The following is an 18,764-nucleotide window of genomic DNA, read 5'->3' as shown; positions in this document are numbered from 1 at the left end:
GCCAGCCTTCTCATGCTACAGGATCTAAATACCATTTTATTTATTTATTTTTATTTTTTCTTATTTATTTAGTTAGTTTTTAATTTACATCCAAGTTAGTTAGCATATAGTGCAACAATGATTTCAAGACTAGATTCCTTAATGCCCCTTACCCATTTAGCCCATCCCCCCTCCCTTAACTCCTCTAGCAGCCCTCTGTTCGCTATATTTAAGAGTCTCTTATATTTTGTCCCCCTCCCTGTTTATATATTATTTTTGCTTGCCTTCCCTTATGTTCATCTGTTTTGTATCTTAAATTCCACATATGAGTGAAGTCATATGATATTTGTCTTTCTCTGACTAATTTTGCTTAGCATAATACCCTCTAGTTCCATCCACGTTGGTGCAAATGGCAAGATTTCATTCTTTTTGATTGCCGAGTAATATTCCACTGTGTATATATATATACCGCATTTTCTTATCCATTCATCCATCAATGGACATTTGGGCTCTTTCCATACTTTGGCTATTGTCAATAGCACTGCTATAAACATTGGGGTGCATGTGCCCCTTCAAAACAGCATACCTGTACCCCGTGGATAAATACCCATTAGTACAATTGTTGGGTCATAGGGTAGTTTTATTTTTAATTTTTTGAGGAACGTCCACACTGTTTTCCAGAGCAGCTGCACCAGTTTGCATTCCCACCAGCAGTGCAAAAGAGATCCTCTTTCTCCACATCCTCGCCAATATCTGTTGTTGCCTGAGTTGTTAATGTTAGCCATTCTGACAGGTGTGAGGTGGTATCTCATTGTGGTTTTGATATATATTTCCCTGATGATGAGTGATGTTGAGCGTTTTTTCATGTGTCAGCCATCTGGATGTCTTTTTTGGAGAAGTGTCTATTCATGTCTTTTGCCCATTTCTTCACTGGATTGTTTGTTTTTTGGGTGCTGGTTTGATAAGTTCCTTATAGATTTTGGATACTAACCCTTTATTTGATCTGTCATTTGCAATATCTTCTCCCATTCCGTTGCTTGTCTTTTAGTTTTGCTGATTGTTTCCTTCGCTGTGCAGAAGCTTTTTATTTTGATGAGGTCCCAGTAGTTCATTTTTGCTTTTGTTTCCCTTGCTTCCAGAGACATTTCGAGTAAGAAGTTGCTGCAGCCAAGATCAAAGAGGTTTCTGCCTGCTTTCTTCTTGAGGATTTTGATGGCTTCCTATCTTACATGTAGGTCTTTCATCCATTTTGAGTTTCTTTTTGTGTATGGTGTAAGAAAGTGGTCCAGGTTCATTTTTCTGCATGTTGCTGTCCAGTTTTCCCAATAAGCGTTTGCTGAAGAGACTGTCTTTATTCCATTGGATATTCTTTCCTGCTTTGTCAAAGATTAGTTGTCCATACGTTTGTGGGTCCATTTCTGGGTTCTCTATTCTGTTCTACTCATCTGAGTGTCTGTTTTTGTGCCAGTACCATACTGTCTTATTGATTACAGCTTTGTAATATAACTTGAAGTCCAGGATTGTGATGCCTCCTGCTTTGGTTTTCTTTTTCAGGATTGCTTTGACTATTTGGCATCTTTTCTGGTTCCATACACATTTTAGGATTGTTTGTTCTAGCTCTGTGAAGAATGCTGATTTTTTTTCACAGGGATTGCACTGAATATGTAGATTGCTTTTGGTAGTATCAACATTATAACAATATTTGTTCTTCCAATCCAGGAGCATGGAATATTTTTCCTTTTTTTGTGTGTCTTCTTCAATTTCTTTCATAAGCTTTCTATAGTTTTCAATAGATTTTTCACCTCTTTGGTTAGGTTTATTCCTAGGTATTTTATAGTTTCTGGTGCAATTGTAAATGGGATCAATTCCTTGATTTCTCTTTCTGTTGCTTCATTATTGGTGTATAGGAATGAAACTGATTTCATTGATTTTATATCCTGTGAATTTGCTGATTTCTGGATCAGTTCTATCAGTTTTTTTGTGGAATCTTTTGGGTTTTCCATAGAGAGTATCATGTCATCTGCAAAGCAGGAAAGTTTGACTTTCTCCTGGCCAGTTTTGATATCTTTTACTCCTTTGTATTGTCTGATTGCTGAGGCTGACTTCCAATACTGTGTTGAATAACAGTGATGAAAGTGGACACCCCTGTCGTGTTCCTGACTTTGGGGGAAAGTTCTCAGTTTTTCCCCATTGAGGATGATATTAGCGGTGGGTCTTTCATATATGGCTTTTATGATCTTGAGGTATGATCCTTCTATCCCCACTCTCTTGAGGGTTTTTATCAAGAAATGATGCAGTCTTTTGTTAAATGCTTTCTCTGCATCTATTGAGAGGATCATGTGGTTCTTGTCCTATTTTAGATTTAAGGAAGAAGATGGTAACTGTGTGCCTCTTTCTGGGGATGTACACTAGATGGGGTTTCATTCCAAAGAAACAACCCTCTTAAGGGCAAGGTCTCTAGAGTGTACTCTGCCTGGGCCACACCTAAGTAGGTGAGAAGAGTTTGCATATGCAAGTCACATGCTCTTTTTACCTAGACTCTCATATGACAAACACCCAGGCTTACAACACTCTCTAAGTCAGGAGTGAAAAATGAAACAGAATCAATGGTCCCAGACTGATTATGTTTCAAAGATAGGATGTTATTTCTAAACTCTCACCCATTGTTCCTTTTTACTCCTCACCCTTAAGATGATAGCCATTTGCCTTTGTAACTGGCAATAAAGAAAGAGTGAGTAAGCATAGCAGAGAGAAAGGGGGTAGGTTGGGTAAACTGGCTGTTGTTTCACTGGAATGACTCAAGTAAAATATAATCAACATATATTAGTATCTTTCTTACACTAAATTTGCTGTTGAATTAAGAATGGCAGCCATAGAAGGTCTTAACAACTGGGCATATGAGCCTCCCCAAGTCTTATTTAGGACTAGAAATTTGCCTTTTAAGGCAAACCAAAGGAAGCTGCCCACCCTGAGAGCATAGAGGACCCATCCTTGGGGGCAAGTCTCTGGACAGTTCGATCCAGTGTAGTTCAACACGTATTTCCCAAATGCTTTGGGCCAGGTGGTATGCTAAGAGCTGGGGAGACAGATATCATTAAGACATGCTACCTGTCCTAAAGGAGCTCCTAGGCTGGGACTCCCTTCCTAATTAATGTCCAGGTCTATCAGTGGATGTGCCAAGTGGGGATGACATATCCCCTTCTGTGCCCATAGGAGATGCTGCCTAAGGGCCCACAATCTCTCCCATTCAGCCCAATGCTGCCTCAGAATTGTTTTCAACACAGCATATCTGGCTGATCACCTGGCCAAGAACTTATCCCCACAATTGGTAGTGTATGGGCTTCAGAAAGAGGCAGCTCTAAATTCTAACTCCAGCGTCAGTTTGTACTATGTTGTCTTGGAAAAATCCCTTCCCACCTTTTGAGCTTCAGTTTCCTCATCTGTAGCATGGGACGGTCTTCACAACACTACAAAGTTGGTACTATTACTGTCCCATTTTAAAGATGAGAAAAACTGAGGCACAGAGAGGGTAAGCAGCTTTTCCAAGATCACAAAATAGAAAGAGGGAGAGCCAGAATTCAAAGCCAAAAGTCTATTTTTAGAGCCCATTCTGGTAACTGCTAAGGTTTGACTGGTCTTAGGCTGGTCAAATGCTCTCTAGGGGTTAACAAGCACAAAACTGCCAGACTCAGATGACATATTTAACAGAGGGTTCATTCATTAAGAGACATATTCTACAGGCTGAAACTTTAGCTCTGGCTAGAGACAGTTTATTTGGTCTTAAAATAAGAAAAGCTGTGGTGAAAAGACCTGCAGGAGTCACATATATCAAAGCTCATGTCGTATCCAAACTGTTTGGTCAAGAGTCTGACTCTTGAAAGCGACTCATCTGATCATGAAATATGAGAGTCAGAGATCACTTGACTAAGCAGTCCAAACCCCTCTGACTAAAATATGCACCACAGGAACATTGCTCAAGTCAACTTCCGTTGCCAAGATGGTTACGCAGTGATTGAGGCACAGGTTAAAAGTTCAGAAGAAGGTAAATCTTAAGCCTGAGATATTTTAAGTGGGCTAATGGTTGTAGAACTCTTAGGATAATGCCTGGCACCTAGGAAACACAGTTTAAGTGGTTTGAAAATAAATAAAATATAGCCAGGTGGGTTTAGGAGGAGACCCAGAGAGAAGCAGCCATGCCAAGGAGCAAGTTGAACTTCTTTTCACATCCTTCCCCACACTGGCCTTAGAGAAATCACTTCATTTCTTTTTTTCTGTTAAGTTAATTTTTTTATTTTGAGAGAGAGAGAGAAAGAGATTGGGGAGGGGAAGACAAGGGGAGAAAGAGAATCTCAAGCAGGCTCCATACTCTCAGCACAGAGCCCAGATCTCACAAACTGTGAGATCATGACCTGAGCCAAAATCAAGAGTCTGATGCTTAACCAACTGAGTCACCCAGGTGCCCCCCCCCGTCTTTAAGTTTATTTATTTATTTTTGAGAGAGAGGTGGGGAGGAGGAGGAGGAGGAGGAGAGAGAGAGAGAGAGAGAGAGAGAGAGAGAGAGAAGGGAGAGATAATCTCAAGCAGGTTCCACACTGTCAGCACAGGCCCGGCCCAACATGGGGCTTGAAGTCACAAACCATGAGATCATGACCGGAGCAGAAATCAAGAGTTGGATGCTCAACCGACTGAGCCACCCAGGCTCCCCAAATCACTTCATTTCTGAACCTCATTTTGCTTGCCTGTTGAATAAAAATTACAACAATAAAGTAACTCGAGAGGGTTGTTTTAAGAATCAGACAGTGAGATATTAGGGGTGAAAATATGTCATTTATAAACTATAAAGCACTATACAAACATCATTACTATTCCTATTTAGTCCTTATTCAGAATTCCTGTGAGTGAAAGAACTAGAGAGATGTCCTCTGGCAGAGAATAAGATTTCTGGTGCTGGTGCCCAGGATTGTCTGCTCTCCTCCCCAGCACCCTCCCTGGCCCAGCCCTACCCCTAGCTGTGGGTTCAGCCAAGTAGGGAGTAGAGGAGGGCTGCGTCCCGGCATTGGAACACAGGGTGCCCTCTCTTCCTCTCTTGCACAATCAAGGCTGTGCAGAGTTCTTGGGACTACGGGAGAAGTGCATTTGGTGTGCCAGGTCGGCCACATTCAAGATTAGATAGACTTTTAGGGACTGCCCTGAGAACCTGATGACCCAAGATAACCTCATTTCTTTGGGCACCGGAATTGTGAGTTTTACACAACTGACTTTATAAATACACTTTGGAATATATAGCCTATTCTAAAAGTGAGGACTACTTGTACAGAACCAAATTGAACTGCTTGAACTGTGGTGTGTACTTCCAAAAAGAATGTAAAGACACATCATAACTAGGACACCCTGGGTGGCTCAGTTGGTTAAGTGTCCAACTCTTGGTTTCAGCTCAGGTGATGATCTTATGGTTTGTGGGTTCGAGCCCCATGTCAGGCTCTGCGCTGACGGCACAGAACCTGCATGGGATTCTGTCTCTCTCTCTTTCTCTGCCCCTCCCCCAGGTGCACACACGTGCACACACTGTCTCTCAAAATAAATAAACTTAAAAAGAAATAAAGACATGGCATTTTTATAAACTGTGAGATATCACCCCATTGGGAAGTCCCTTTTCTTTTTCTTTTTTGTCATTTTCTTTTACTGTTTGGGAGAGAGTCATAGTTACCTATTGATTTGTCTCTAGGATTCAATCCTGGGAGAACACCAAAGTGACTCATCAAGAATATGTGAAAGATAAGATTTCATGGATGCTGTGTGTAGGAATTAGTTGCCACAAGGGGTAAAATGCAATATAAAGGCACCAAGGAAAGTGTCTTTTAGTTGGTAGTAAGGTAATAAGGAGTGGGGCACCTGGCTGGCTTAGTCAGTAGAGCATGCAACTGTTGATCTCAGGGTTGCAAGTTCAAGTCCCATATTGGGTAAAGAGATTACTTAAGAATAAAAATCTTTACAAAAATGTAAAAGGCAGGGTGACTTGGTGGCTCAGTTCAGTGTATGACTTTTGATTTTGGCTCAGGTCATGATCCCAGTTGTGGGATCAAGCCTTGTTTCAGGCTCCATGCTGAGTGTGGAGCCTGCTTAAGATTCTCTCTCTCTCCCTGACTCGTGCTTTCTGTCTCTAAAATAAAAACAAAACAAAAACAAAAACAGTGCTGAAGCAATTGGACATTCAATTGGACATTGAATTTTTTAAAAAATTTCAACATAACTCAAACATTATCTAAAAATTAACTCAAAATGGATTATGGACATAAATGTAAAAAAAAAAAAAAGGTAATAAAGGAGAAAGTTTTCATATGGCCCATGAGTTTGAGAGGGAAGCAGAAACCTACAAGCTGATGGGGACCTTTTGCAAATACAACTTTTATATTATTTATTTATTTTTAATTTTTAATGTTTATTTGTTTTTGAGAGACAGGGAGAGCACAAGTGAGAGAGGGACAGAGAGAGGGAGACACAGAATCTGAAGCAGGCTTCAGGCTCTGAGCTGTCAGCACAGAGCCTGATGGCAGGGCTCAAACTCACAAACCACGAGATCATGACCTGAGCTGAAGTCAGAAGCTTAGCCAACCGAGCCACCCACGTGTCCCTATATATTATTTTCTATATATCAAAGAAACCTACCTGCCCTGTGCAGCTTAGTTTCCAGTGGGGCTGTAGGGGACCAATTGTAAGTGCACTATGGGTGCCATACTAGAAGCATGGAGGGCATTGACAGATCAGTGCTTTTGTCAACATCAGCTATTCTTTTTATTTATTTTTTAAAATTTATTCTTAACGTTTATTTATTATTGAGAGACAGAGAGAGACAGAGTATGAGCATGGGAGGGACAGAGAGAGGGGGAGACACAGAATCCGAAGCAGGCTCCACGCTCTGAGCTGTCAGCACAGAGCCCGAGGTGGGGCTCAAACTCACAAACTGCGAGATCATGATGTAAGCCAAAGTCGGATGCTCAACTGACTGAGTCAACCAGGCACCCCTCAGCTATTCTTTTTAAATTAATTAATTGATTGATTGTTTTTCATAATTAATTAATTTAAATTTATATCCTAGTTAGCATATAGTGCAATATTGATTTCAGAAGTAGATTCCAGGGGCGCCTGGGTGGCTCAGTTGGTTAAGCGTCCGACTTCAGCCCGGGTCACGATCTCGCGGTCTGTGAGTTCGAGCCCCGCGTCGGGCTCTGGGCTGATGGCTCAGAGCCTGGAGCCTGCTTCCGATTCTGTGTCTCCCTCTCTCTCTGCCCCTCCCCCATTCAAGCTCTGTCTCTCTCTGTCCCAAAAATAAATAAACGTTTAAAAAACAAAAAAACTAAAAAAAAAAAAAAAAAGAAGTAGATTCCAGTGATTCATCCAAACATGATGATGTTTGGCATATTTTCATATTTCAAAATTGTCTTGGCAACAGTTTTATACAATAGAGATCCCCATACACGTGCCAGCCTGGGGCAAAAACCAAATAAGAGTCGGGTGATTGAGTTTGGGCTCATATCCTGAGATGATTCTGATCTCCCAAAGACAGAGGATATTCCAGCTGAGGTACCCAAATGTGTTCCAAATGTCACAGAAGATCTAGCAGAACTGAAGACTAGAGATGGGCTTCATTATTGTGAGCAGGACCATCCTAAGGAGGGTTTGAGGCTGAGCCTAGACATGAGATCTCTCTTGCCCCAGCCCAACATTTTTATATATGTGAATATGGTTTATTTTTATTCTTATGTTTTAAAGTTCAAAGTTTTACTCTGAATTTGGACAAATGAGTGAATATGGTTTAAAAGATCAAGTACAGCTTAAAGTAAACACCAGGAACTAATAGATATAAGTATTAGAAGAATTGTACACTTGTTCGTTCGTTCGTTCATTCATTCATTCATTCAATATTTAGCATCCCATAGAGCCTGGGCTTCAGTGGAGAATATGAGATGAATACACCTCTCAGCTCTCAAGAACATGCATTCTATTTGGATAAACAATGTGTGAACATAGCTTTGTGCAGAATGTCCTGAGAGCCTATAGAGGCTGTTGGAACAAGCAGGCTTACATTTTTTGAGCAGAGAGAGGGATGGCAAAGCTCAAATTTGATTGTGAGAAGAAGGAGGAGGTACTGAAAGCAGAGAGCAGAGTCAGTGCAAAGCCATGAAGCTATGAAAGAAACTGACAGGCTCAGAGTATTGACATAAGTCACGTGTGGTTGGAAAACAGAATACAGGCATGGGAGATAAGGCTGCAGAGAGCAGGGACAGATCATAAGGAATGTTACACATGCCAAGGAGCTTGACACTTAATGAATAGATAATGAGAAACAAACCACAAGAAAGCTTTAATTCCCAAAGTGCCACAATCATATTTGCATTTTTAATAGATCACTGAGAAAGCAGTGAGAACAATTATAAAAGGCAAGAGCAAAGGAAAGGGACTACTTGGAAGCCCATAGTGATAACTTGACACAATATGAAAGCATTTTCATTATCAAAAATTTAAATAATACAGAAGCTATTCCAGGAACCAACACATTATCCTACTAATGGATACTTCAGTGATTTCTATTTTTTTATTATTATTAACTATGAATATGCTTGTACAGGGGTTCAGTAAATTGCTTATGAAAAAGATTACTTCTAAAAATGGTCTTTTAAAAACCTAGATGCCAGGGGTGCCTGGCTGGCTCAGTCAGAAGAGCATGCGACTCTGGATATTGGGGTCATGAGTTCAAGCCCCTCATTGGGTATAGAGATTTTTTTAAATAAATAAAATTAAAACAACAACAACAAAACTAGGTATGCCCATCTTGTTGGCACAGCTAAATAGATTTTTGGAGCATTAAGGGATGGATAAGATAGTAAGATAACTCTAATATTACTTTACATCCAATTAATATCAGCCAAAGCATGACTGAGCCCAGGACTACAGAGAAAAATACTAGTCCATGAGAATCCAATCTGAGATAAAGTAGGACTCTTCACAGCTCTTGTTCTGGACTGAATGTTTTTGTCCCTGTAAAATTCATATGTTGAAAGCCTGACTCCCAATGTGACGGTATCAGGAGGTAGGGTCTTTGGGAGGTGATTAGGTCATGAGGGTACAGCTCTCATGAATGGGATTCATGTTCTTATAAAAGAGACTCCAGAGATCTCTCTTGGCCCTTCTGCCAAGTGAGGACACGGTGAGAAGATGGTTGCTTTTATGAACCAGGAAGCAGGTTCTCACTGGACACTGAATCTGCTAGTGCCTTGATCTTGGACTTCTAGGGTCCAGAACTGTGAGAAATATATGTTGTTTAAGCCACCCATTCTGCCATTTCCTCATTGCATCTGGGAGAGGAAGATGGACCACCAGCAGCTCTACTGGAGCCATCTGAGGAAATTTGGCCAGGATTCTCGTTCTTGCCTTGTCCACTCAAACCGGCACGGTCTGATCTGGAAATACAGCCTCAACAGGTGCTGCCAGTGTTTCCATCAGTACTAAAAGGATATAGGCTTCATTAAGTTGGATTAAATGACCTTCCTTGAATGGATCATCCAAGATACATACTTTAATTGCAGATACCCAAGATATCCTACCTTAATGCCAACTCATTGTACATAAAATAAAAATACTTCAATTATGACTATTTTGAAGTGAAAATAAAAAGCCACCCAGTCTATTATTTTATTAGAGCAGCCCAAATGGGTTAAGGTAGTTCTCATGGATACACTTGGGAAGGCGAGGCACATGTGATGGAAATGTGATATATTTTTCCTATGAAGGCTTTCACCTAAAGAGGAATCTGGTGACCAAGGGGAGAAATCGGGCTAAGTGGAAACACCTCTCAGAGCAATGCAGCACATGAAGCTGATGGTCCAGGCAGCATCCAGGAGGCCATGTCCCACCAAATGACCACCACTGTGGTGGTTGGTTGGCTATAAGTGTTGGTCCTGGAAGGTCATTGACTTAAAACAAGGCCCTCCACTTTCCTCTCTCTGTGGCAGCTCTCTTACTGTGGTCATTTAATCATCAAAAAAACTGAAACCCTTACAAGGTCTGAGGTCAGATTTGTTTGGGGTCACGTCTCCCTTAGGTTTTGTACCAACTCCATCTCTCATAGATTGGTGTTAATTCTCTGCCTAAAGCCCTAGAGGGATGAAGGATCCCCAGTATCTCCCTTATAGATTCATCTTAGGGTCCCCCATACTTTCATAGTCAGGGATATACCCCAATATCTCCCATCTAAAGCTGAGCTTGATTTTCTTAGTTCAACTCTTTTTTTAAAAATTTTTTAAAATGTTGATTTATTTGAGAGAGAGAAGAGAGAGCACATGCACAAATGAGGAAGGGGCAGAGAGAGAGAGAGAGAATGAGAATCCTAAGCGGTCTCTGCAATGTCAGCGTAGAGTCTGACATGGGCCTCAAACCCACAAACCACGAGGTCATGTCCTGAGCTGAAATCAAGAGTCAGATGCCCAATCAACTGAGCCACCTAGGTGCCCCTCTTGGTTCCACTCTTAAAGACAAGGATAAGGACAGGAGTCAGCCATGATATTAGAGTTATGACATCATGGACTATGGGACTCAAGACCAGTATAGAAACTTTTGAATGTTGGACTAGACTAGAACTGTCTGTAGAGCTTCATATGTAGCAGGTTAGTATGTGCAGATTTAGTAATGGCTAGTTCTCCTGACTAGTCACGTAATTAAAAATGTCTCTTACCTGAGAAAAAAGATTCCTAAGAAGTATCATAAAACCATAGTGGGAGATCCATGTTTGTTTCAAACAACTACCAGCCATTACTTAAAGAAGATATCATTTCCTCCAATTTGCAGAAGAGAAAAGATCATGGGAAAGAATAGCATGCTCAAAGCAGATTCAGCCAAAGAGATTTTAATCTACCTGCAACAGGTCACTCTAATGCCCTCCCTTCTCATATCTCTTTTCTCGACTGACGGAAAAGAGCCTAGTCCTCTTGACTGTGTTCCAGTTGTCTGTTTCTCTTACCTCCAAATTGGCACGGAGATTTGGGACAGCAGAGACCACACTGTTTCAGCTCAGCAGCTGATTTGTTGGATGAGTCTTTAAAATTTTAGGCTGGTAAGGGGCACCTGGGTGGCTCAGTCGGTTAAGCATCTGACTTTGCCTCAGAACATGATCTTGTGGTTTGTGGATTCAAGCCCCACGTTGGCCTCTGGGCTGACAGCTCAGAGCCTGGAGCCTGCTTTGGATTCTGTCTCTCTCTGTCTCTCTCTGTCTCTGTCTCTCTCCCCCTCTCAAAAATAAATAAACATAAAAAACTTTTTAAAAAATTAAGACTCGCTCGTAGGGAAAAGCTGTACACACAGGATTTCAGCCACATCTTTTATAACATCCTTTTGAAAGAAGTGTAGAAATACAAACAGGGTGAAAATGAAGATAATCCACCATACCCGAATTCTGACTGATGGGATCCATGTGAATCCAGAAGGAAAACTCTACTTAGGCTCCATCCTGGTTCAAAATTTTGCCCATGACTTGACTAAGTACAACAGTGACAACCTGATGAATCTGAAGCCAACATGAAACCAGAGAAGACAGTGAATAGAGGAGATACCGGAATCAGAATCCAAAGAGTGCTCAACAGGCTGGAACAACAGAGAGAATCTGGCAAGATGAAAGTGAACAGGAAAAAAAAGTCAAGTACACAGGCATTAGAGGAGAAGATGGGCTTTTTGTAGCACCCACGTAAAGGACTTAAGACGAGGTTAATGTACAAGAACAGAGAGATGTGCTACGATGATTAAAGGCTATAATTATAGAAGCATAATGTCAACAGTAAGGGAGGTGATTGACCTGATCTACTTTATACTGTCATGGCCACATCTACAAATTTACTTCTCAGGTTTTTGACACACCCTGTAGGAAATATTTGTAAGAAAACAAACATTAGGGTATGTACAGGACAGTAAAAGCACTTGAAATCACATCTTAAAAGGATTGGTCAAAGGAATTCAGAATCTTACCTAGAATCAAAAATTTTCATCTTAAAGAAAAAATACTGATGGTGACATGATTTCTGTCTTGAAATATCTGAAGCTCTGACATACAAATGTGAAATGAAGTTGGGCCATTTGACAGGAACATTTTGGAAGGAAGGCATCCCTTAGAGAATGATAGAATAGATGATGCCCAAGGCCCTTCCAGTTCAGAGAGGCTGCAGCCTTGTCCCTCTGGCATGTCACAGGACTCCTATGTGTCTTATATCCTCATGTATAAAATGATCTCCAAGCAGAGCTTTGATGTCCAAACTCTTTTCTTGCTCTGATTAGACTGTGTTTTTTATCTCTTTTTCTTTGAAATTTCCCACAAGGCTGGGTACAGATGGGAGTTAATACATTCTTGTTCATGGCTACCTAGTTCCATTAAATGACAGCATGTGCTGCTCCAGGAAAGGCTATGTGAGGAGAGAGAACCTGCTGTTATGGTCAAATTGTATCCCTCCAAAATTCATAGGTTGAAGTCCTAACCCCCCCCCCCCCCAACCAGTACCTCAGAATGGGACTGTATTTGGAGATAGGGTCTTAAAAGATGTAAGTTAGAATAGGTCATATGAGTGGACCTAATCCAATATGAATGGTGTCCTTATAAGAAGGGGAAATTAGGACACAGGCCTGTGAAGACACGGAGAGAGGATGGCCATCCTTAGTCCAAGGGGAAAGGCCTCAGAAGAAATCAATCCTGCCAACACTTTGATCCCCAACTTCCAGCCTCCAGAATTGTGAGAAAATCAATTTCTGTTGTTCAAGCCACCTAGTCCATGGTACTTTGTTACAGCAGCCCTTGTTACCCTGTATGCCTGCTATTTTCACATCTCCTTTGTTCTCACATACTGCAGGGAGAATAGGAATGGAAGGTTTTGTTTATGAAAACTCTTTCCAAAAGTGCCAAGCTGTAAGGACACTGCTAGGATTTATACTTAGATCTCATCCATCCTTTGCAGAAACGTGAAGCTTTTTCTTTGGTTCCAGAGTTTTGCAACTAGAACAGACTCTATACCACAGATCCCAAACTGGGTTGAATCTGGTCACAGACATGCTCTGTGTTAGTCCCCACATATTAAACATCTTTTTTGAAATAGTGTCAAATGCTTAAAATTTGAGGGACTTTCACATTAAAGCCCATATTTCTGGGTTCTCTTGGAAAATCAGAAGAGTCAGCTTCACTGGGCCTCCCTGGCAACAGTCTGTGGGAGTGAAGTAGTCCTCTCTTTAGATGGGGCGTGTATTCTCCACTTCCTATAGTCCCCACCCAGACTACTGAATTCATTTACCTGACCCCGTTCAGCGTTTCTGTCTGTGAGTCTTGTCAACTAAAAAGGGCAAAAATCTGTTACTCTTCACCTTGCAGAGAGTTACCACAGAATTTCCCCTCGATAGCAATAGATATGTTAAGTGTGATACTTCCTTTGCCTTTTGTTCAACTAGCAAAGCTTGTATCACATTCGTCTGTTTGGATCCTGATTAAAAGTGGAGCATGAAATTGAGAGCATGCTGCTGTAGGAAAGGGTTGTAGAAGCATGGAAAGCTCAGGCTTAGGAAAGACTGAAAACAGGAAATGAGAGGACTAGCTGTCCTTGGCCTCTGGCAGCCTGACCAGATGCTCCAAGTAATTAGCACCCGGGACTGCCAACAGTATTGCATTCACAAAGGATAACTTAAATTGCCAAGAACAGCAAGGCAATTGTTTTTGCTTCAAGGTCTCTGGGATGGAAAGCATGTAGAATCACACCTGCATGGTGGAGGACACGGTCTCTCTTGTGCTTCTTTGAGATGAATTGATGCCATTGAGCAAAAGTCTGCATGAAATGTCTTATTCACCTGTTCTCTTCCTAGGACATAAGAGAAATTGGTTTAAGATCTGATTACATTGTAAAAACATTTTGAATGGTTCTGAAGAGCTAAAACAGGTTTTGTTACAAGTGAAAGAGCTACGAACAACTATAATAGCCATAAAAAGAAGAGCTTATGACAAAACCAACATTTCCTCAAAAAATGGAAGGAAGGAGCAGAATGTCCCTTTATGCCATGTCCACTGTATTGAGCAACTTTTCACAAGGCTGCACGGTTGTGCCATAGCACTGTAAGGATGGTAGCCATGATAGGAGGAAGAAAGGAAGAGCTCAGAGAGAGTTCACCATTCCTCTTTCTGATAAAAGAAAGGGGGGGGGGGAGTGTCAGGAAATGGAGAAATACAAATAGGTCCCACAAAGATACATTACTTACTTCTCTTACAGTGATAAAGGGAAGATTTTCTTGCCGGAAGTTTCTGTCTTTATCTTATGGCTTGCAAGACCAGGCAGTTGAGCTGGATGTCAACTTTCCACTTGAAATCCAGCAATGTGAGAGGGAAAAAAGGCTTCCTAAGAACCTAATTCAGAGCAAAGCTGTACTTAGGTCTGGTAGAAATAATGTCATTTTACATTAAACAACCTAAATCTCATCATGTAATTAATTCCTTTGCTTAAAATCACTCAGTGGCTCCCCATGTGTTTAGGAAAAAGTCCAAATTTCTATGTCTGGCCCCTGATCCTTGACTACTTCCCTAGACTCATCTTCTATTATACACCTTTCAAGCTCTGACCACCCTGGATTTCTTTAAGTTCCTCTTACATCTTTTCTGTCTCTTTTTTGGGCATGTTCTTCCCTCTACCAAGAACACTACCTCACCGCCTTCAGCTCCGCGTAAATATCACTTTTTCTCAAGCGGGCCTTCTCTTACTGCTACATTAGGTGAACGGCTGCCCACCCACTTATTTCTTCATGGGTTCTATATTACATGCAACTTGACACTTCTCACACTTATTTTAAATTTCCTGTTACTATCCAGCTTCTTGGTTCTATGTGTGGCTTTGAGAGGAGAGGGACTGTATCTTGGCTATGGTTGTATATTTTGCAATTAACAGCACCTGGCGTAGAATCATGTGTAATAAGTATTTGTTCAATGACTACAGTAAAGGTTTTCACGGAAGTAAGAACAGTCATAGGCTTTGAACATCTGAGACCATCTTAATCTCCTTTCCTCCGGGCAGACCTCATTTCAGCTCAGGAAGATGGGGATCTTTCTTCATCTTAAACCCCTCTAGGAAAGGAGAAACCGTAACTTTCTTGATAGTTAATCTTTGGGTTTTATATAGATAACCTTTGGATAAATCTGACTTAATTCCATTCTATTGCATAATTATACTTCTTTCTTATTTACTACGCATGTTACCAAACCTCTAGTTCTTTGCCAATAAACTTATCATAGAAAGTTACTTTTTACATTGTTAATCATTTGACCTGGCCTCTTTGTTCTCTGCCCTAGCCATCTTCCAACTTCCACCTGGATTACAAGCATCTTGTTTTCACATAGACACTCTACTAGTTTGGTATTTAGAAAAATAAATTACTCTCCATGGAGCACTGGTAGCCAATGTGAGGGAAGAGGAGAGGGTTTGATCATCTGATCCTGTGTTAGTGACAGTATCACAAATGCCATTATCACAGTTAGCACTTGAGCTGCGGAGGCTGAGGACAAAAGAGTGGCAAGAGAGAGCAACCAGCCCAGAAAATAACATCCAGCTGGGGACCCATTGAATGCAGAGTCCTGGCCTAAATGCTGTGGGGAGATGCCAAGCCAAGGAAGGCAAAGGTATTTTGCCCTCTGAAAGGACGCTGTCATTCCTTCATGCCACAGGCATTTATGGAGGTCTGCTTGGTGCCAGGCTAGGTGTTAGGTGACTGCCTGTCATCTAGTTATCAGTCCTCAAGGTGCTCATAGTCCAGGGTGGGGTGGGAGGAGATCATGACCCCAGACAAAGTCTGACTCTTAACTGACTGAGCCACCCAGGCACCCCTTAAATTTTTTTTAATGTTTATTTATTTTTGAAAGAGAGAGACAGAGAGAGAGAGAGAGAGAGAGAGAGAGAGAGAGAAAAACCAAGCTCAAGCAGGGTAGGAGCAAAGAGAAGGAGACACAGAATCCAAAGCAGGCTCCTGGCTCTGAGCTGTCAGCACAGAGAATGATGTGGGGCTTGAACCCCCAAGCCATGAGATCACGACCTGAGCTGAAGTCAGACGCTTAACTGACTGAGCCACCCAGATGCCCCAGGAGTTCTTATGTAAGAGAAATAATTCCTGTTCCTGTGTTATCAACAATTCACATGAAAGATGTTATGCAGGGGCGCCTGGGTGGCTCAGTTGTTTGGGTGTCTGACTCTTGATTTTGGCTCTAGTCATGGTCTTGTGGTTCATGAGATCGAGCCCCACATCAAGGAGCCTCCGTGGGATTCTTTCTCTCTCTTTCTCTCTGCCTGCCTCTCTCTCTCTCTCTCTCTCTCTCTCTCAATGAATAAATAAACATTTAAAAAAGAAAAATGTTTCATAAATGCAAACATAGCCCCACACTTAGAGGCACTAAGCATAGAACCCATAGGGGCAGATATTCGGCATCCTGGACAAAAAGAAAACTATAAAGAGGGCCTGAGGCAAAACCAATAGGCAACCCACCATGAAAGTAGACTGCTCCCAATTCCCTATTGCTGTGGGTCTGTCCTCAATGGCTGGTACCCCTGGCTCCCCTGGCTTCCGGTTACAAATTTTCTCCTACTTCACCATCCTAAGTCTCCTCTCACAGATGGAAAAGAGATTGAACTAAGTCCTTTTGGACTTGGGTAGGGCGGTGTGGTGTCCTAGGATCCCCTTCCCCCAGGCAGCAAGGCATTTCCCCCTGGGGCTAGTGCTGGGTTATCTAATGAGCAAACTGGATGGCTGTTTAGCACAACAGTAAAACACTGCCGCTACCAAATATTTTGAGTTTGATATAGGACATTTCAAAACCGTCTTTCATGGGGAAAATTCAAACTTTCTGGGGATCCTTTTCATTTGTTTCACAGGGTGGTATTTTTAAATTTGGAATTATATATGAGAAACATCAACATATTTTTAATGCTTAGGACCTTAAAGGTGCAACTCCTTCCCAGAGGGAGTTTATGGGCACATCTGAGACTTCTGTCCTAAATCACCACCCAGGGGAATTATTCTCATGGGAAGAGTCCCATGCCATGCAGAAGCAGGGACACTGGGGAGAGATAGGACACTAAAACATGCACAATAAGGTGAATTTAATATGGATGGATTTCTTCATAAGATTCTACTTGCTTTCTAGTGATATCCTGATCTATAAACTTTGTGGACACTATTCCTGGGAGATGTTTTATGTAAAAGGTGTTCTGTGGTCAAATAATGTTGGGAAATATTGCACCTTCAATCTCCATCATGAAGATTCATGATGTACATTAGCATATTAAATCTTCCAAGAAGTTGTTCAATAAAGGAACTAGTGTAACTTAAAAAAAAAAATCAGTGTTTTTCAAACATATCTAATCATAGCAAGAAACATTTTAAATCAAGTAACATTGATTAATATCCTGCAATATTGTGTGGAGCACAAATTGAAAAGTGCTACCCTTATATTTGCTTTTTTATGGTGGTGGTGGGATGGTGTTTTCCTTTTTTGCTTATTTTTTTAAGTTTATTTATTTATTTTGAGAGAGACAGAGACTGTGTGAGTGGGGGAGGGACAGAGAGAAAGGGAGAGAGAGAGAGAATCCCAAGCAGGCTCTGTGCTGTTGGGTGGGGCTTGAACTTCTGAAACTGTGAGATCATGACCTGGGTTGAAACCAAGAGTTGGTGCTTAACTTATTGAGCCACCCAGGCACCCGGGTGGGATGGTGTTTTCAAGAGACATTGGTGTATGTCCTGTCAAGTAAATCACTGTTTTCTGGGGCGCTTGTGTGACACAGTTAAGCATCCGACTCTTGATCTCAGCTCAGGTCATGATCTCACAGTTTGTGGGTTTGAGCCCCACATCTGGCTCTGTGCTGGTGGTGTGGAGCCTGCCTGGGATTCTGTCTCTCCTTCTGTCTGCCCTTCCCCTGCTTGTGTGTGCTTTTTTGCTCTCTCTCTCTCAAAATAAATTTTTAAAAAAGTACTGTTTTCCTGTCAACTGATTCATTTGATGGGAAAAATAAATTTGCAGGCTGACCCACATGAGTGCTCCCCAGATTTCATACCCACGTGATTGCATGCTAGAGCATCCGTTGGCTTTTCTTTCCTTTCCTGTGGCATATTCACCACTTGGTGAAGGGAAGGGAAGGTGAAGGGAAGGGAAGGGAAGGACTCCAGTGGTCAGTGCATTGTTATGGGCTCCTGTCAGCAAAAGACCACCTGCACCAGCTAAAGGAGTCTAAAAATGGGCAAGGTGAGCATGTCACATTGAAGGAACATGTGTTCTCATTTTATAATACAGTTTTAAGAGCTCATTGTATTGTCTACTGGGTATTTAAGTGAAATACTTAGAGGTTCAATAGAGATTTAGGGGAGAGATGCAGAGAATGGAAGAAAAAAAATGTCATTTTATAAAAAATGTGAGCACGGCAGCTACCCCATTCTCTTCTCTCCCTCCTTCCCTCTTCCTCTCAAACAAAAGCACTGAGTATGTCTATTTCTTTTACTCCCACTACAAGCTTTGAACTGGGCAGGGGAGTGTGTCAGGTGAAATGCTTGCTCTCTGGGAGCCCTTAGCAGAATCACCACCACTGGAGTGGGAAATTGCTAAAGGATTTCTGCCTGAGCTGTAATAGGCAGGGGGTGGGGTTCCTGCTTAACAGAAATTTTCACCCCAGTAGCAGTAACACCTATTGTGCATGTGAATATTTTGTCCTCCCAGAATTTTGCTTCCTTTTCCTTCCTTCCTT

At 41.6% G+C, this 18,764-nt stretch overlaps 2 protein-coding genes across 10 annotated transcripts in view; both read left to right on the top strand.

Annotated features, from left to right (window-relative positions):
* Positions 1 to 18,764, top strand: part of LMLN (leishmanolysin like peptidase) — a 137,782-nt gene that overhangs the window by 114,814 nt on the left and 4,204 nt on the right. For 7 of the 9 annotated variants that reach the window (XR_008297716.1, XR_008297717.1, XR_008297715.1 and 4 more), the window contains one exon: positions 15,514 to 15,658. The exons of 1 other annotated variant lie outside the window; for it this stretch is intronic. The gene's annotated coding sequence lies outside the window, so the exon portion shown is untranslated. Of the gene's footprint in view, positions 1 to 1,118; positions 1,215 to 15,513; positions 15,659 to 18,764 lie in introns of all 9 variants that reach the window. One more of the 9 variants, XR_008297711.1, reaches the window with a different exon arrangement.
* LOC113599816 (40S ribosomal protein S29-like) lies at positions 7,358 to 9,628 on the top strand. Its single transcript, XM_027061086.2, has one exon. The coding sequence runs from the start codon at positions 9,292 to 9,294 to the stop codon at positions 9,484 to 9,486; it is 195 nt and encodes a 64-aa protein (XP_026916887.1). The 5' UTR covers positions 7,358 to 9,291; the 3' UTR covers positions 9,487 to 9,628.

Source organism: Acinonyx jubatus, chromosome C2 (assembly GCF_027475565.1).
Source record: "Acinonyx jubatus isolate Ajub_Pintada_27869175 chromosome C2, VMU_Ajub_asm_v1.0, whole genome shotgun sequence".
Classification (NCBI taxonomy): domain Eukaryota; kingdom Metazoa; phylum Chordata; class Mammalia; order Carnivora; family Felidae; genus Acinonyx; species Acinonyx jubatus.
Note: the sequence above shows the minus strand (reverse complement) of the source record. Positions and strands in the feature narration are given on the sequence as shown.